Here is a 19,435-nt window from a genome sequence, read left to right on the forward strand (position 1 = left end):
GTGGATGATATTTCAATTCTCTCTGTTAACATTTGTTAGCATTTATTAACTGGTTTATCTAACATATCTGCCAGAGCAACTATTAATAAGTTATTTCACTAAATTCTTTGTTATATTTAAAGTAATTGAAAGAAACACAGAGCCTCTCAAAATAAATACAGTAAAGAAAGGGTTAATGGACATGGATGAAAACTTCAGATCTCTCAGTCAACTTGCCGTCATAATGGAATTGGTAATTTCTTCATCTGCAGCATTAAATAAAGGCTGAGATGATGCAATGCTAGATGTTTCTTTTACATCTTGGGATACACTTTCTGAATCCTAACAATTCAAGAATGGTGGAATCTTTTGTTCGACTGAAGCAAGAATTCTCTAGAACAGTCGTTCTCAAACATTTTTGGCTCATGGATCTCTTTGATTCCTGTTTTACTTGACTGGACCTCCACAGCCATTCACCATATATAAAAGAAAAAAAAATCTTACTAATTAAATATTATTGGGAATTGGATTAAAAAAATTAATATTTTGTGTATTGTAGAAGTATAACTGATTTATTTCAGATAAGTTTTACTAAAACCTTCTATGGGTCTCAGTTGAGTGTCACTGAGTCTAGAATAAGGAGATTTGAGTTCCTGGTCATGGAATTACTAGTTCAGCCAATTACTAGGAATATTCAACTTGTACATGTATTTCTTTAAAGAATAAACAAGAACTTATTAAACTGAGCAAGAGATGGGAAATAATTGCTTAATTAAACTAAAAGGATGCAGTAGGTTATCTTTTTGAGATAAAGGGCAGGAATATTCTTTCTACACTACCTCCCTGTGGCCTTCTTCCACTTTCACATCAACCCTACAATGACCCACAAGCTACAATAGTGGCTTAAAAGCAATGTGGTCATCATTGATATTATTTAATTGGGTATAAACTGTTGGTCATTTCTTTGGTCACTAGGCTAGCACTCTTTCAACTCTGCTCTCTTTAACTGAAAATATTTATTGTAATAAACCTCTGCCTCTCCCCGTCCCTCGGCTAAATATTGAGTGATTGATTGAGGAATGGAATAAAACTCCATAAATGCCATACGATTGTTCTTATTTCACTCACAAAGCAGGGCTATTCAGCTGTAAAAACATTTACTTACAAATTTATTCATGAACCAGAATTTATGGAGGTATCTTTTATAATTAGAAAAACATTGTAAAATATGAGGTGGGTTGGGAGAAGGAGGAGGAAATCTTCTTAGAATTATTTATAGATTATGTAAGAAATGTTTTAAGAAAACTGAATTTCTTCACCGACTGTAGATTTGTGGTGGAGAGTCGGTATTTAGAGCTGCTGTTGCTGCCTTTTTGCAACCAATCTGTTTGTTGTATTTATTGATTTGCTACCAATATGATGTTTCTAATAATTTGGACAGTTAGGAATAAAATCTAAAAACATTGTTGGAACGACTTTTTTATGTTGCTGTCTTTGTCTTTTGTACTTTAATGTTCTCTTTATCGGCAACCGTATTTACCCTCTGCTTGTGGACGTCTAAGCGGCTAAACTTCATTTCACTCTCATCTATTAGTTAATATATTAGATAAGTTACAGAATACATCGATAACAGTTTTAACACCTGATGACAAAGGTTGGGCGCATGTATACCTGCACAGTTAATTGGCGTATTTTATTGGCCACATTATTATTATTATTATTATTATTATTATTATTATTATTATTATTAAGGTGGAAAGCTGGCAGGATTGTTAGCATGCCAGGTAACGTGCTCAGTAACATTTTGCTTGTTTTTTCATTCTGAGTTCAAATCTTGCTGGGGTCTATAAAATAAGGACCAGTAGAACACTGGCGTCAATATAATTGGCTTACTCTCCACTGAAATTTGTGCCAAAATTTGAAACCATTATTAGTATTATTATTATTATTATTTCAAATGTATACTCTGTTTGCAAAGCACCTTAATGTCTACGACTCTAATATTTGGTTTTTTTTCTTCTTTTCATGAGCATAAGGAACATTTTGAAGATATTACTTTTCTTGCATATTATTTCTAGATGACTAAAAGCCAGCATTATGTTTAATTCTTTTCTTACTATTTTCCTGTTGAAATACACTGCCTTTGTTTTATCTAAGTTTGAAAATTAACGAAGAATTATGTAAAATAACATTATTTTTATTATTATTAACACTTTTGTTACTGTATTTATTTTGAGATATTCTGTGTTTTTTTCAATTACTTTATATACAACAAAGAATTTAGTAAAATAACTTGGTTATCATTAAGCTGGTGTTGGGAGCATAAATTGTGACTAAGGTTTGGTGGAAGATTTTAATTCAAAACTTATGAAAACAAGACATTTGTACTCAGAGCTAGAGCCGGTTCAGCCAAGTTGGTAACAAAAGGGTTAAGGTGGTGTCTGGAACCTGAAATTTTGATGGAAGATTTTAATTTAGATTACCTGTTAAGACCGGAAGGTTGTATCATAGAACCAGGAGTAGTCTCAGGCTGACTATATTCTGGCTGTATTCAAAAAAGGATTTGTTCTTTAAAAAAAAGAAGACCTATGACTATTAACCCTCTGCTTTTTAAGGGGTAACCCTGTAGAAGAATCACTAGAATTTTCTGGGGGTGGGTGGGGTGGGTTGGAATACAATGAAACCCATCTTTGGTGCCCTTTGCTGATAAATTATTGAAATATTTGTCCAATCTACAATAGTATATCCGTGTAGCATTCAAACTGGCCATATCAGGTCCAAATATTCTCCCTGTTTTATGTTTCAAACCTGCCAGATCGGGCTTCTTACACTAGTCCTCCCATGTCATTCTAAAGAATAAGCAAACACGTCATTGAAATTTTGAAGCTGCAAGACAATACATGGTTAATTCCAAACCATGTGAATAAATTAAGATTAGATTTGACAGAAATAAATTGAATGGTAGAGTTAGGAGTTGATCTAGCAACAAAAGCCAAGTATTTTGGTCAGAGACACAGCCTACCTTTAGAACCATTGATCTAGAATTCTTGGGGAAAATGATGGAATTAAAGATATGAGACTTTCAGGGGGAGGTGGGGGAGGTTTGTTATACTTTTTGCTGATTTAAATGTATTTCTTTCCAATAATACCTGGATTTATCCCAAACTAATTTATAAACAATGCTACTATCAAAATTATTTTCATGCAGCACTGTAATTTCTACCATATTTTTTACACATCTGCAGGTATTTTATATAAAAAAAAAAAATTACTAACATTTTCTTTGTGCGATAAAGATAACAGTTTTCAGGATTCTATTCCAGACAGTTTCAAGCAGCACATTTGGATTAATCAGATGTTTTTTTCTTTGGTTTAAATATTTCTCAGAACTTCTAATAAGACCACATCAAATGAATGGAAACAGGTGACTAACGAACATAACCATTTTCAGTTTCTCCTCTAATCAATATCCATCATCGTTGTTTTAATGTCCATTTTTTCATTCTTGCCTGGGTTAGATGGACTTCATTGAAGAACATTTTCTATGGCTTCTTGCCACATCCCGTTGCAAACCTTCATTTCTAAATGATATTTCTCCATGGCCAGACATGTTTCATGGAAAACTGCAAATGAATAACATGATGGGATGCTCATTGACAACCATGTGGTGTCAGGTGATTGGCTCACACAGACATACATACATACATCATCATCATCATCATGGACTTCTTTTAGTTTCTGTTTACCAAACCTGCTCATAAAGCTTTAGTTGGCTTAGGGTTATAGTAAAAGATACTTGCCCAAGGTGCCATGCCGTGGGACTGAACTCAAAATTATGTGGGGAAAGAAGCTTCTTCACCCTACAGATTGTAACTGTTTAAAATGATTCCTAGAATATAACATGACATTTTAGGACTGAAAACATCAAAATCAGAGGGAAATGAACATGAGTAAAGTTTTAATAGACAAAATTTGAGAACTGATTTTTGTTTTTAGCAAATAAATTTATAAACAAATTAATGGGAACAGATTTAATACATGGAATGTTAAAGGCTAAAAATATGAAGTTAGGAAAAAAAAACAAAGCAATGTTATTTTCATTCCAGTCAAATATTGGTAGACAGGTTTCAGTATTATACTGACCTCATCAACCAACGTAACTTTACTCTACTTGCCAACATAGAGATGAAAATATGCAATGATATAGTAAGAAAATGTACAAAATTGTTCATCTATTGACTTAGGAAAATAAATTTGTTTAGATATGAAATAATTCAAAATGCCATCTGCATATAAACCATTTAAATTAGTTTTCTCATAGAAAGCTAACTTGAGATAAAGGTATCAGTGAGCGACTAATATTATTCCATTATGAGAAATGTAAACTTCCAAGTATTCTGTGTTCCACAATTAGAATTTAGATTCTTCTAATCCCAACTTTGTTCTTAATCTTGTCAGCTTTAAAGTATGTTACTGGCAATGTGTTTTAAATCCTAATTTTTCAATCTGCATTCTTTCACTAAAGATGTCTGGCCATTAGTTCCAACATAATTCACTTAAGTGATGGCTTACCAAAACCTGGCATGATGGACATCTTAAGTCTGAAGAATGTGGTGATGTAATGGCAGTAATGGTAGTGTCAGACTTGATGGATTACAGTATTTAGCTCCTCCATTTCTTTGTTCCATGTTCAAATCCTCCTGACAGATGGAATTTGTCTTGTGTTCCTCAGAGGTGAATCAAATAAGCACCCACAATTAATTCAACTGGCTACAAATTGCTGGCTTTTAGTAGTTCTCTTTGTAATTTCATCTAAGCTTCGTCTTTCATGTTAAAACAAGGAATAAAGCAGAGAGAAGGATTAGTGCTATGGCTGCAGTCACAACTATTTGCATAGAAATGCATTTTGTTTAGTCAAGCAAACAGTCAAGGAGGTGAGTGTACGTAGGTAATGATTATATAAAACATGGCATGCAGAAATTGATGGAAATTTGTGAGTGAAATATTTAAAAACATTTAGAGTTGAAGATCTGAAGATTCTCAGAGATTGAATGAATTTCTTCAGTAGTCACAGTAGTTATTGAATTCCTTGATATCCAAACACTCAAACATGTTTGGTTTTAGCTTGAAATCAAGAGGGGTGGGAAATTACTAAGGATTTAAATACGTCCTAATATGTAGTCTTTCCCTATTGTCTGTATCCATATTCTTAGAGGAGTTAAGTGACTTAGTGTAGAGACTTTAGAAGAGTAATTTTCAAAATTAGGTTTTAAGAATTTTCTTATCAATTTGATGGAAGATCTTCAGGTGATGGAGTCCAGGTTAACATATTCAGCAAATATTTATAGTCACAAGCTGAATTGATGATTCCAAATTAGATTAGTATTAGCAGAGATGTGTTTCTTCAGAACAAGTGGATTACTAAAAGTAGCACTGGTAGTTAGGGGTACCATTCAAAATTTTTGCCACCCTTTTATGTTGGTATATAAACTAAGGAAGTCTGCTTGCTTCTATAGTCTCAACTTATAAAGGGAGTGATGGTCTGGTTCTACTGAATATTCAAAGCGGTTTTAATTATATTTTCTCTCTTTTAAGTTTTCACATAATGTTTGAAATATTCGTGTGTGCTTTTGCTCCACTTATTTCATCCTGCTCTTCTGTGATATGCACCCTTATGATGCGCACCCTTATGATGCACCCTTATGATGCGCACAGAAGGATACATAAGGCGGCGAGCTGGCAGAAACGTTAGCAAGCTGGGCGAAATGCTCAGCGGTGTTTCATCTACCGTTACGTTCTCAAATTACGCTGAGGTCCACTTTGCCTTTCATCTTTTGTTAGCCCGCATGGGTAATAAAAAATCAAATGCGCAGATAAGGATACACATCATAGAAGAACAGAATGAAATAAGTTGGGAATATTCTTGTAAATAAATTCCATTTTGATTGATTTGCTAAGGACTGGTATTGCAACAGTGTTTAATTCTTTCTCAATGAAGATTTACATTAAAACCTTGTAGGAATTTGTAAATTTGTTTTAAAAGCTTACAAAAACTATTAATTTTATATCTGGTGGTGCATATTTTTATGGTGATAACCAAATATTGAAATGTAAATATGTACTTGAATATTTTATCTTCAAACCATTTGTTGTTACCATATTTTTACTGAAGTACATTCATTTTATTTTTGTTAATTTTGAAAATAATGAAAAAGTTAGTGAAATAACTTTGTCATTATTAATCTAGTGTTTGGAACAAATTAACATGAAATTTTGACGGAAGAAAGTTTTTACTTTAGATCACTTTAAACCCAAAAGCTTGCATTTATAGAATTGGGTGTTTTCATGTGGTTTGGTATTAAAAAAGTTAAAGAAACCTTTTATTTTAAATCTCATTCACCAAAGAATGAAAGAAACCAATTTTCTCAACAACAAAAAAAGCCAACAAAAAAACCCCCCAAAACAAAATAAAGTACCAATTCTATTTTTGTACTTTTTCTATTTCAGTTCAATTTAATTTTGTTTTCTGAATTCAGTCAAAATCAGGAGCAATACAAGAATAATCATGCTTTATATTTGGATAAGGCAATCCAAATATAAAACTGGAACCAAAATGTCTTTTATTGGTTTCTTTCTTTTGTCTTGGAATGTCAGAATTTGTGTTGGGTTAAACTGTAAAGAATTGTTTCCACAAATAATTGGCACAATAACCAAAGTCCAGGAGTTGGATCATTGGCCACAAGTTTACTTAATATCACAGCTTAGATGAATTACATGACTTGCTAGAAATAATAGCCAAATCTCCCTCAGCACACACCCTACTGTCTTAGCCTTTTAGTATTTAAACTAGCCATATCTGGCCCAAATATTTTATCTATTTTATGTTCAAACTGGTCAGATCCAGCCTCTCACACCTACCCTTCAATGTCATTGTAAAAATATACAATCACATCATTGAAATCTCAAAGCTATGAGATGATGCATAATTAATTTGAAACAGTATGAATGAATAAGGATTATGACTAGATTATGAAATAATCTGAATGTTAATGGGTTAAGTAAAAAGGTTAATTTGAATAATGTAGTTTCTCATCTACAAAAAAAAAAAAAAAAAAAAAGACTGGATTCTCATAACTGGAACACTTTTGATCATGGGTCTGATAGCAAATAAACAACAGCAACAATTTGTTCCGGAAGTTGAATTGCCAAAAGCATTTTAGAAAATTTGAAATTCAAAGGAAAAAAATGGGAGAAAAAAAGTTAAAAAAAAAAAAAAATTCTACAAAATTTTGTTTTTAGAAAATCTTCGCCAATGATTTTGTTTTCTTGGTTACAAGTATTAGGTTGAAACCATGCTTCAGCATTGCTTTAAATTGTATTGACTAAGTTCTTAGTTTGGCACCGATTAACCTTGATATGAAGAATCAGAAAGAACGGGAGATTTGATAGAGGTGGAGCTAAATATGGAATTCTTGACCAGTGAACCAATTCTGCCCTTTTCCTGATATAGGATAAGTTGCTTCCATCCAGATTTTTGCCTACTCAAACATCTCATACAAGATTTTGGTCAATCCAGAGCTAATGGTAGGTGAAAAAAAAAAAAAAAACAAAAAACAAAAAAAAAAAACAACTTTGCCAGAGAATGGATTTGAACCTGGAACCTCCATGATTATGAAATGATCTTCTAAAGCACATGGTCATAGCTGATTTTATGCTGATTTTTCTAGGCTTGTGTATTGGTGTTCTTGCTGTTTTCTAGCATAGTTAATGGTCAGGTTAAGGCAGTAGAAGTATTGGAATATCTGCGAAAGTGGTCAAGTTCTCTGAAACTGAACAAATCTGTAGGATCTCCAGGTAAAAAAAATTCAATTTAAAATATTTTGTTTCTTTTTCCTTTCTCCATTTTTGCAGCTGATGTCATCCTGAAGGTGACAGTTCCCCAGATTCAGTACAAAGTTAGTTTTATAAATAAAGATTTACTTTAAAAAAAAAACAAAAAAACCCCAATAAAAAAACCCATTGTTTTTGACTTTCTTTTCCTCCAATTATCTTCAGGTAATGTTGGAAGTATCACTGTGATTCCATTTTGGAAAATTTTGGCTTGTCGGTGTTGGATTCAATTATGTTATCTTTTGTGGCAAAATTCAAACAAATTATTTTGTCTTCAGGTTTTCACATGGAGGTATCGGCTGAATTATGTTGAAGATTTAGACAAATTCTTGGAGCATGTTCTTCCTAATACATTTTTGTTGTAGCCTACTGTTCCGTCCAGTTATCTTATTGACTCTTATACTTGGATATGATTTATTAGCTTGAAATGGTGGTTTCTTTTGACTTGGCATAAGGCCTAATTAAAGAGGGAAAGTTAGAAATTAGCGATGAAAGCAAAGGGAAATGGCTTTAGTAGAGAATTGAAACTTGGCATCTTTGTTTACCAGCAGTTGACCTTGTTTTTTGAGGGATTCTTAGATGTTTTTAATGTTCTGAGCTACATAATCTGAAGCTAGTACATGTGGTGTGCCCTGTGTATGTGTGTTTATACATGTACACTCATGTGTGTCCATCCTGGTATTTTTCTTGACCATCCTCTGGCTCACTGGAATTTCTATATAGAATCAGATTCAAATTTATTTCTTTATCCTGAGACTTATGTGGGTTGGCTGAAAAGTTCATAGGCTAAACTCTCATGGAATGTGACCAAACAAGGTTTTATTTTTCTACATTACCCCCCTCCCCCCCTGCAGTTCTCACACTTCTTTCATCAGTGTTGCAGTGCTTGGACCCTGCTGGTGAAGAAGCTTGGTCAAAAAAGTCATCAAAAGCAGACGTGACAACATCATCACTTTGATATTGGTTCCCAGCCAAGTGTTTTTCATGTTAGGGAACAGATGATAGTCAAATGAGGCCAAATCGGCAGAATGGGAGGCTGATCAACCGGTTCAAAGCCACACTTGTGCACAGCAGCCATCAAAATCAAGAACTTGTGTGCTGGAGCATTGTCCTGATGTAACGAGAGGCCTTTCCTCAGTTTTCCTGGGTGATTGGTCTTGATAGCTTTTCATAACTGCCTCGGCAAGTTGGCAGAGCACTCTTTGTTGATGGTGTGGCCCTTTTGAAGATAGTCAATAAACACAATGCCTTTTGCACCCCAAAACCCTGAAGCCATCACCTTCCTTGCAGATGAAATGTCATAGGCTCTCTTTGGAGCAGGTGAGGAGGAGTGTTTCCCCTGCATGGATTGTCTCTGACTCAAAGTGATAAACCCAACACTCATCCTGGGTTAGGAAATGTTCAAGGAAACCAGATGGATCTGCCTCAGACAATGTCGGATTTCTCCTGTGATGTGATCAGCCTGGTGCACTTTTGATCAGGTGTCAGAAGATGTGGCACCCACCAAGCAGAAACCTTTGTCATGCAAAGTTCATTGTGCAGAATATTCTCAACTCTGTCAAGGGATATGCTAATAGCATTGGCTATTTGGTTTCTAGTCAATCACCTGTCATCCATCACCATGTGATGAACACGATCAAGGTTTTCCTCAGTGGTGGCAGTTGCAGGATGTCCAGACATTGGGTCATCTTCAAAACACTCCCTTCATCTCCTAAATTCAGCTCCCCACTTTTGGATTGTTGATAAAGCTGGAGCATCATCCTCTAATGTAGCAACCATGTCAGCATGAATGCTATTGGGGGCTAAACCCTTTTTCTGCAGGTACTTCATAGCATCATGATGCCAAATTTTGTCCATTTTCATGAGAAGTCACTACCAGTTACATTTGAAGTCTTTTTTGAACAGTCAGATGTCAGTTTATCTGGAAAGAAACAATGCAGTAATTAATAAGAAGGGTTGAAATTAATGTATGCAAGATTTCACAGCACTTCTTAGTCACTCCTTCATAGTCAGCCTATGAACTTTTCAGCCCACCCTTATACACTGCAATATTTTGTTCAAAATATGGATTTGAAAGTTATCGTTAACCTAAAAAAACGCAAAGGAACCTAGATTTCTGTCAGTCTTTTACTAAGTCTCAGCTTTCACTCTGGGGCCATTAAAATAAATTTGTGGGTCTTTAATAATTAAAAACAAGGAAATGCAGTTTTCATCATCATTGTCCCAAAGGTCAGAGGTTAGCAAATGGAATTAGCTGGTTCAACCACAACAAGCTAAGTATATTTCATTTGAATCCAGCTGCATTCTGTTCTTTTCCATTCTAAATTTGGGAAAAGTGCCAAAATCTGTTCAAAACGAAACTTATTTTTTCAACATTTGGAGCTTAAACTAAAATCCAAAACAACTAAATTATCTGCTGAGAATGATTTGATGTGATATTCCAATTCCATCAACGGATTCAGTTTTTCATTTGTTCTCTTTTATATTTATGATAATTATTAATTTTTTTTTTTTTTTTTTGGTCGAATAAGGTTCTTAGTTTTATAATGAACATGAAAACAATGTTATTGTTTTTCTGTAAGTATTAGGGTTAATAATTTCCATGTTATATATTTAGATTGAACTTGGATCTTCTAAGAACACATCAACTGTTGCTGTATTAACATCTCAATTCCACAATCAAGTTATAAATGGCATTTTCAGTAATCATGCAACAATGTTTTTCCAGTTTTGAGAGCTTTTTCAGATATTTTTAGTATGAAATTTTGTTTCTTTTATTAGAAATGCTTGTCTCAGTTTTCTTTTCTGTTTGTTTCGTATTTGTGCTTCATATCTGCTTTTGTTTGAATTCAGTTTTTGTAGTAAAATTAGTTGATATCACATTGTTCCTTATGGTATATATTTCATTTACTGCTACCTACATAGTAGTAACTGGACACCTGAGTTTGATTCAGTGAATGTTTGCTGTCACATTGCAGTAGATTCTTAGATTTTGATCATCTGTTGAGTAGATTTAGCAGGATTTGTTTAAATGGTATAGAGTTCTTTTGGAATGGTTCTGCTTAATTTGTTAGTTGCTTGCGATAAGTAGTTGTCGTAATCAGTTATGTAGAGGTAGGAAATGTTTCGTGTCCTATTCTCTAATTACTTTGTTTTCAACTGTTTTTATTTAGGAAACTCCACTGAAGATCCTAATGTTATAATTGAAACTGTTGAAGACAATGCTGACAATGAGAACAAAGGAACGCAGTCTCTTAAACCAACTCTTACAACCAAAAACCCGGTTATGTATCTAAATGAATTGTTGCCCGAACCTTTGGTTTATGAACTGATGTCAGAATCTGGTCCTCCTCATGATAGGAATTTTGTCATGTCGGTAAAGGCTAATGACCAAACGGTGCAGGGGGCTGGTCGCAGCAAGAAACTTGCCAAGGCAGCAGCTGCCCAAGTAGCTTTGTTTAAGCTTTTCAACATCGTCTACATCTCAGAACCAGGTCAGTTGATCTAATTTCCCATCTACAGCCATACAATTCTTCACGAAAATTTAGATTTAGTTCATCAGAATCAAGCTACATCTAAAAGAATATTTGTAATAATCACCAATGTTGTCATTAGTCGACAATCTAAGGTCAAATGCTAATTGTTTGCTCCTCTGATCGGATCTTGTTTTCTAGTTCCTTTTTATCGTTTTTGATGTTGTTTGTGTTTAATATCTTTTTTGTATAACCAAATTTATTTGGTTGAATTGTGTTTCCTTTGTGTCATTGAAATAACAATTTAGGGTAAAAATTAAAAAGTAGCATGTGACATTCAATAGCTCTGGTTAATTTTTTTTTTTTTTTGTGTGATATTTCTGTTGATCGTTATTTTAAAATCAGGTTCTTGTTTTGGTATGCCTTTTGTTTTCCAAGTGTTGATATTTTTGTTGAATTGACTAAAATGTTTGTTGTGGTGTTGTCTTTCATAATCTATTGCTTAATTCTAAAACTAAGTTTTGCTCATCTTGGTGTTGCTTACATAAACGCGTTGTTATAGAATTACATATATATATATATATATATATATATATTAAAAAAAAATTAGCAGGTTGGGTGGAGGATTTTTGGAATTCCTGTTTGTGAAGGAGCTTAAGCTGACCTGTTTGACACAATTTTGGTCTTAGCACCTGTCCTAATACAAGAAATGTTTCATATTACATCAAATACTCTACAATTTGTGATGAACCATTCCATCTAAAGTTGTAGAAAACAATGAATAGGAAACATTTTAAACTGGAAAGACACAACAGGGCCACTGAAAGGCCTGTTGCTTTTTTCTTTCTTTCATCTGGCTATTTATAATGTGTCTCATTAAAATATTTAATTAACATTGTTTATTTTCAGCTGATACTTGCATGTTTGTAATTAATATATTAAAACTGCATTTTATTTAGATTTATTATTATTATTATATAGTCTTCTCCATATTTTGTTGTTTGTTTTCCTGATTTGATTATGAGTTAATGCATTGTTATTTCAAATATTTGCAGATATTAATCTTTCCAAAAATGACAAAAAATTCTAGAAACAACAAAAGATTTTGAAATGTATTTTCGTTTGTAAAAATAAATATTGTATTACATCTAAAAATTTATTTGAAATTAGTTTCTATTTAAAATTTCACCGAGGATCTTATAACTAATAACTTCATTCTTTATTTATATTTAGGAGCATAGAAACACTTTGTGGGTTTTCTTTTCTTTCTAAATAAAACTATAAAATCTTAACATTTTCCTTTGTTTGAAGGTGGCTTTCCTGTAAGAGTTTCATTTTTACAGCCTTAAAGTGTAGGGGAGATAACTGCCTACTCTGTATTCGAAATATACTTTGTTTAGAGAAACAATTTTTTAACAGGATTTTTTATTTTCCATACCAGGATCTCTACCTCAAAATTTATAGTATTTGGAACTACAACAACAATAATAAATTTGTTTCTTTTAAGCAACAGCTATGATAATAAAAAGAATGTTAAAAAAATGAGTTTTTAGGTAAGCTGAAAATTAAACCACATTAATTTCTTCATTCAAGACACTTGAACATTCTCAATAATCCAGTCTTTTTGTAAAGGAAATTATTTTAGGCAGATACTGTATAGTTTAAGGAAAAAGGATAAACTGATCAATCAAATGTTGGATTTTAAACTTTTTGAGTCCTTTTTTTCCCCTCCCATTACTATAACTTGCATTGCATGAAACTGTTAAGCTTAACATTTTGCTTTTCTGACTGCAAATTTTTTATTCTGCAACCCTGGCTGTTTCTAACTTTATCAATGTTGTTTTGCTTTTATGTGGAGAGAAGTTTGAATTTTTTTTTTTCACATTACCTATTGTTTCACATTTCATCAAAAGTTAATTTCAGAATTGTAAGGCACCAAACTATTTTTATGTAGTTCTCCCTACAAATCATTTATGTCTGTCTGTGCTGCTTTTTTTTATTGTTACATTTTTTTTTTAGTTAAGATTATTAACAAATATATAAAAAAAAACAAGTTACACTGTTGCTACAGACAGCCTCTCCTGAGCAAGAGTGTCTTCATGTTTTTTTTATGCAAGTATATCCTCTGTCACACAAAACAACTGACCCATTTTTATATTTCTTAACTGCTTTCACCTCTTTCTTTCTATTTGCTAAATCACAACAGCCATATGCATCATGTGTGAGAGCGAGAGAGAGATCCAGATTGATATTTTATCCTTTGCTTGCTTCAGTCACTGGACTGCGGCCGTGCTGGATTACTGCTTTGAAGAATTTTTTGTCGAATGACTCCAACCCAGGACTTATTTCTCTTTCCATTTCTGACACTTGTTCTGTTGGTCTGTTTTTACGAAGCTGTTAATTTATGGGTACGTAAATACACTGGCACTAGTTGTTAAGTGGTGGTTACACACACACACACACACACACGTCCAAATTTGTGGGCATTTCCATACGTGTACCTGTAGCATCAGGTAATATCTTGACTTGTGTGTTCATATGTATGTAGATGTACCTGGTTGAACATAGTTGATTCTAGGTGTGAGGAGGGTGGGGTGCTCAGTTATTAAATGTCATGACCTGTTTGTGTCTAACCAGATGTGTAAACTGATCCATAAGCAGTGAATTCAAGATGTATGAACACCTCCAACTATAAATTGGAATATACAACTATAAATTTCAACTGGTAGCTACATGGCTGTGCTGTGTGTGAGAAGACCCAGCAAGCCAAGTAAGATCGTTGCCAGTGCCCCTGGACTGGCTCTTGTGCGGGTGGCACATGAGATGCACCATTTTGAGCGTGGCCGTTGCCAGTACCGCCTGACTGGCTCCTGTAGGATTTTCGAGCGAGATCGTTGCCAGTGCCCCTGGACTGGCTTGTGCGGGTGGCACATAAAAGACACCATTTCGAGCGTGGCCGTTTTCGTGCGGGTGACACGTAAAAGCACCCACTACACTCTCTGAGTGGTTGGCGTTAGGAAGGGCATCCAGCTGTAGAAACTCTGCCAAATCAGACTGGAGCCTGGTGTTGCCATCCGGTTTCACCAGTCCTCAGTCAAATCGTCCAACCCATGCTAGCATGGAAAGCGGACGTTAAACGATGATGATGATGATGATGATGATATAGGTGTAGGGGAAAAAAAGGATATGTGCTCCTTTTGGATGAAGCCATGAGAATATGGGTCAGGTCAAGAGGGATAGCACGCTTGTGGTAAGAAGGGTATTTAGCGATCTAAAAAGTTGAGCTATTTCCTGTGTTAAATTATATTTTCTGATCATTATTTACTGAAAACCAATTTGGGATGCACATTTTGAAAATCAAATCTGTTTTTTTTTTCTCAACGATGCAGTTTCAGATCTTTTGTTGGGTATATACACACACACACACACACACATACATACAGATATACACTCCTGCTTTATATATATATATATGTATATATACACACACATACATATATATAGTGTGTGTTTATCCTTTGTGTTTGTACTCCACTGCTTGACAACCAGTGTTAGTGTAATTTGTGTCCTTGTGACTTAGCAGTTCAGCAAAATAGAACAAGTACCAGGATTAAAAAGAAAGTACTGGGGTCGATTTGTTTGACTAAAGAGATTCTTGAAGGCGGTGCTACAGCATGGCCACAATCTAATGACAGAGACAAGTAAAAGGGAAATATTCTTAGAGATAAAATGTAAAATTTCATTTTTGTTGGATTCTCTTCATTTCTCTTTCTCTCATTTGACCTGCAATTACTGGAAATTTTTCCTCTAATTTATTTCCTTTTCTCATTTATAAAATTATTCTTAATAGGTTTATCATTAATTACTGTGATATATTAATGAGTAACAGTTTCTAATTGAAAAAAAAAAAAAAAAAAAAGCAGACCGCAAGCTCAGTGTTTCTAAGCAGAACATTTGTTAAATTAGTTTCTCTTCAATTTCTGTTGTAAAGAGAATGATTTCATTAATTGATTTGTTAATTAGAAGCTACCTAGGACAGAGATGGATAAAAACTAGTCATAGATTTAGATTGAGAAATTGGGATTTTATTATGAGGATTTAAAGTAATATGGCTGCAGCTTCATGGGGTGGGGTGGTGGGGAATGTGTTACCGTTGTTCAGTTTCTTTAGGAATAAATCTGGTTGCAGAGCAATTTAATTTCACCAGCTTTATGGAATGAGCTTGAATTTATTAAGCTGTCCTTCTTCTCTACACCATCATTTAACATCCATTTCCCATGCCGGCATGGGTTGGATTCTTTGCCAGGAGCCACATGGGGATATATTGTCTGTTTTGGCATGGTTTCTGTGGCTGGAGGCCCATTCCAATGCCAACCACATTACTGAGTGAACTGGGTGTTCTTTTGTGTGGCACCAGCATCAACAGTCACCAAACAGTGGTGAGTGTAATTCCACATTGTATTAGTGTGTAAAATAGTGTTGTGTGTGTTTGATATGGTGGTGGTAGTTCTTATAAGTATTTGGGGATTTGATGAAATCTTCATCACCTACAGATGTCACCGCTACCACTTATATTCATCTTCCTCTGTCTTGAGGCTATGTCCTGACACATCACCACCACCACCACCCGTTTTCTTTTCCAACTGGGGTAATTGTGTGTCTCTCCCTTACAGCATGACACTTGTTCCTCTTCCCCTATCACACTTGAATCTCTCACCACTTGATGAAAAGTCATCTCACTCAATACTACTACTACTACTACTACTACTACTACTACTACTACTACTACTACTCCTTTTCTCAGTTGAGGAATTTTGTCTTGCAAGCAGGGCTGTGGAGTCAGTCAGAGTCGTGGCGTTGGAATCAGAAACAATTAAGGGGTAGCTGGAGTCTGAGTCAGTAAAACTCTACCGACTCTGACTCCGACCCATAATGTCTTTATTCTTTAATATAAGCCAGTTGTAACATATGGGCTGACTCAAAGTCCAAGCGTATACATATGCTTTATGAGATATGTAGACCACAATCACTTAATTACATAAAGAGGAGTCGGAGTCAGAGGTGCCAATAGTACAGGAGTCAGTTGGAGTCAAAATTTTTTGTTTTCACTTCACAGCCCTGCTTGCAAGTTACTTGCTGATCTCACTGATGCTGGTACCCTCATAATTAGTCCACTCTTTAAATTGGTTGGCATTAAGGAAGGCATCCAACCGAGAAGCCATGCCAAAGCAGACATTGGAGCATCATTCAGGCCAGTGGCTCAATAGCTCGTGTCCGACCATTCAGTTCATGCCAGCATAGAAAAGGGGACGTTAAATGATGATGATGAATGGCACCAATATTACCGTTCCAGTAAGAGTGTATGGAGAGAAAAAATGGATGCCAGACGGCAGCTGTAATCCTCATGGTATTCCCTATCTCCCTTTCCCTGTAGAATTTTGTTTCTAATGAAATATGTCTCACTAAAATAAAGTTTCTAAACATCAGAATTTCAGGAAAATCTTTAATATCAAAACGTCCAACAATTTTTTTTTTTAGATCTGAAAAAACAAAAAAACAAAAAAAACAAACAAAAAAACAACAACAAAACAAAACAAAAAAAATCAGTATATCAAGAGTGGAACATATTTAAACCCTGTGCTGGTGGCACGTAAAAAGCACCATCTGAACATGATCGTTGCCAGGCCTGCCTTACGGGCTCTTGTGCTGGTGGCACATAAAAAAGCACCCACTACACTCTCAGAGTGGTTGGCGTTAGGAAGGGCATCCAGCTGTAGAAACTCTGCCAGACCAGATTGGAGCTTGGTACAGCTGCTGGCTTTCCAGACCTCAGTCAAACCGTCCAACCCATGCCAGCATGGAAAATGGATGTTAATTGATGATGATGATGATGATTTCTCTATCAAATTCTTATTTGTTCATATCATTTTAATTAATCTTGTATTATCTCATAGCTTTGGGATTTTGATGTGATTGTTGAATTTTAGAATGGTATTGTAAAGGACGTGTGAGATGCCGAATCTGGCTGCTTTGAACATAAAGCAGAATATTTGGGCCAAATATGGGCGGCTTAAATGCTAAAGAGTTAAATTTTAGTCCTGATTTCCAAAGTTGTTCATGAATGTCAATTATAAAGTGTGGTTGTTGTGAGATAGAAAGGTGGGGAGGAGGCAGAGAGGGGGGTGGTGGCAGTTTTGTGTTATAAAACTTTTGTCTCATCATGTGTTTTTTAGAAAAGCCATTCTTTCATTCCATGGTTCTCATTAATCCTTTATGAGGTCATTGCCATTTTAGATAATAAAAGCCAAAGAAAAAAAAAAAAGAACAAGATTCTCCTATTTTCTCCCTGTCATGGGACCCAAATAATACAGTTCCTGTTTTTATTGAAATATTGATGGATGGAAGCTTTTATCTGTGGATGATACAATGTCATTCAACACTCTTCTTCATTGTTATTGTTCAAATCTATTGTAGCTCATGCTTGCATATAAAGTCTGTTTAACTAAACAATAATTGTATTTAGAATAAGCAAAGACAAATTAGAGAATTATATATGTGCTGCAAATATGTATGTGTGTGAGTGTATTATGGAATTTGGTAAACAATCACAGTATGCTGTTCTTTATAAATGAAAGATAAGGCAATATTTAGACAGATATTAAAATTCTAGTTCTACATTTTGTTTCCCACGGACTTTAATATAACCTTTTTGATTATTAAGCAAAGATAATCCAGTAGATTGTTGGCTGCTGATTTTAAAGTTCACCTTCAATTCTATTGTAAATGCTACATTTTTATATTTGAGCAAGATATGGTCTAGTCACCTGAACAGTTAATCAGGTTATTCAGGAAAGGTGTGATCCCTGATGATTGGTGTAGCAGCATTATACAAGAGTAAGAGAGATGTTTTAGACAAGAAATTACAGAGGCATCAAGTTGCTGGACCAGATTATGCAAGTTACAGAGAGAGTTATTGTCCTATTGATTAGGAGCAGAATCAGATTAGGAGTGCAGTTTGGCTTTGTGCTGGGGAGAAACACTACTAACACCATCTTTACAATCAGGCAACTGCAGCAGAAGTATTTGGCCATGGGTAAAGCATTGTACTTGGCGTTTGTTGACTTAGAGAAAGCCTTTGACAGAGAAGTACCCTGCTGTGTGATATGGTGGGCTCTGAGGAAGCTAGGGGTTGACACGAGTGGTGTGTGGAAGCCATACAAGTCATATACAGAGGTTCTGTCAGTGAGGTGATAGTGATGAATTTAGTGTACAAACAGGCGTTTATCAGGGTTTTGTTCTCAGTGCCCTCCTATTTATCATCGTCCTCCAGGCCATAAGAGGAAATCATATACTGGTGATCTTACCCTCATATAAGATTCTGTAACAACTAGAAAAGAAATTCCAGGTGTGGAAGCAAAACCTGGAATCAAGGTTAACTTAGCAGGAAAGGACTCTTCCCCCATCAGATAAGTAGCTCTGTGTGATATATAGAAAAGGTGTAGGGAGGAATTGTATATGGTGTACCTAGTGCAAGCTATGGACACACATGAAGTGCAGTGGAATTATAGGAAGGTTAACAGAGAAAGTAGTGTTCAATTGTGGAAAATGCACAGGAGCCATAGAAACTAGATACTCAGGATTTTGATTCTCTCAAATTCTCTGGAGGCTCTTCAGGGATTGAGAATAATTTCTGCTACCTAGGGGACCTAATTAGCTGTAGGGGAGGCTGCATGGAAAGGATGGAGGAAATTCAGAGAGCTTTTACATCTGTTGGCAACCAAAAATCTCTTTCCGAGTGAAAGGAAGATTGTATGATGCATGTATACGAACAGCAATGCACCATGATAGTGAGACGTGGGTCCTGAATGCAGAGAACATGTGAAGGCTAGAGAGGAATAAAGGTAGTATGCTCTGCTGGATGTGCAACGGCGTTAGTGTATTGAGTGAAAAGCTGGGTGTAAGAATCAGATGCTGTGTGCAAGAGAGAAGACTGCACTGGTTTGGTCATGTGATGCTTATGGATGTAGACGGTTGCATACAGAAGTGCCAAACACATCCACACATTCGTGTGTGTGTGTGTGTGTGTGCAATCT

At 35.0% G+C, this 19,435-nt stretch overlaps 1 protein-coding gene and 1 pseudogene across 2 annotated transcripts in view; one reads left to right on the plus strand and one right to left on the minus strand.

The window, feature by feature from the left end:
• LOC106873540 (spermatid perinuclear RNA-binding protein) overlaps nt 1–16,852 on the plus strand; it is a 44,805-nt gene extending 27,953 nt beyond the window's left edge. For both annotated transcript variants that reach the window (XM_014920938.3, XM_052968600.2), the window contains exon 2: nt 11,043–16,852. In XM_014920938.3, the coding sequence (XP_014776424.2) occupies nt 11,043–11,377 (335 nt within the window). In that variant the 3' untranslated portion in view covers nt 11,378–16,852. The remainder of the gene's footprint in view (nt 1–11,042) is intronic.
• On the minus strand, nt 8,890–10,768 carry LOC149135377 (histone-lysine N-methyltransferase SETMAR-like; annotated as a pseudogene).
• Nucleotides 16,853–19,435: the final 2,583 nt, after the last annotated feature.

Source organism: Octopus bimaculoides, chromosome 6 (genome assembly GCF_046866305.1).
Source record: "Octopus bimaculoides isolate indiv1 chromosome 6, ASM4686630v1, whole genome shotgun sequence".
Lineage (NCBI taxonomy): Eukaryota > Metazoa > Mollusca > Cephalopoda > Octopoda > Octopodidae > Octopus > Octopus bimaculoides.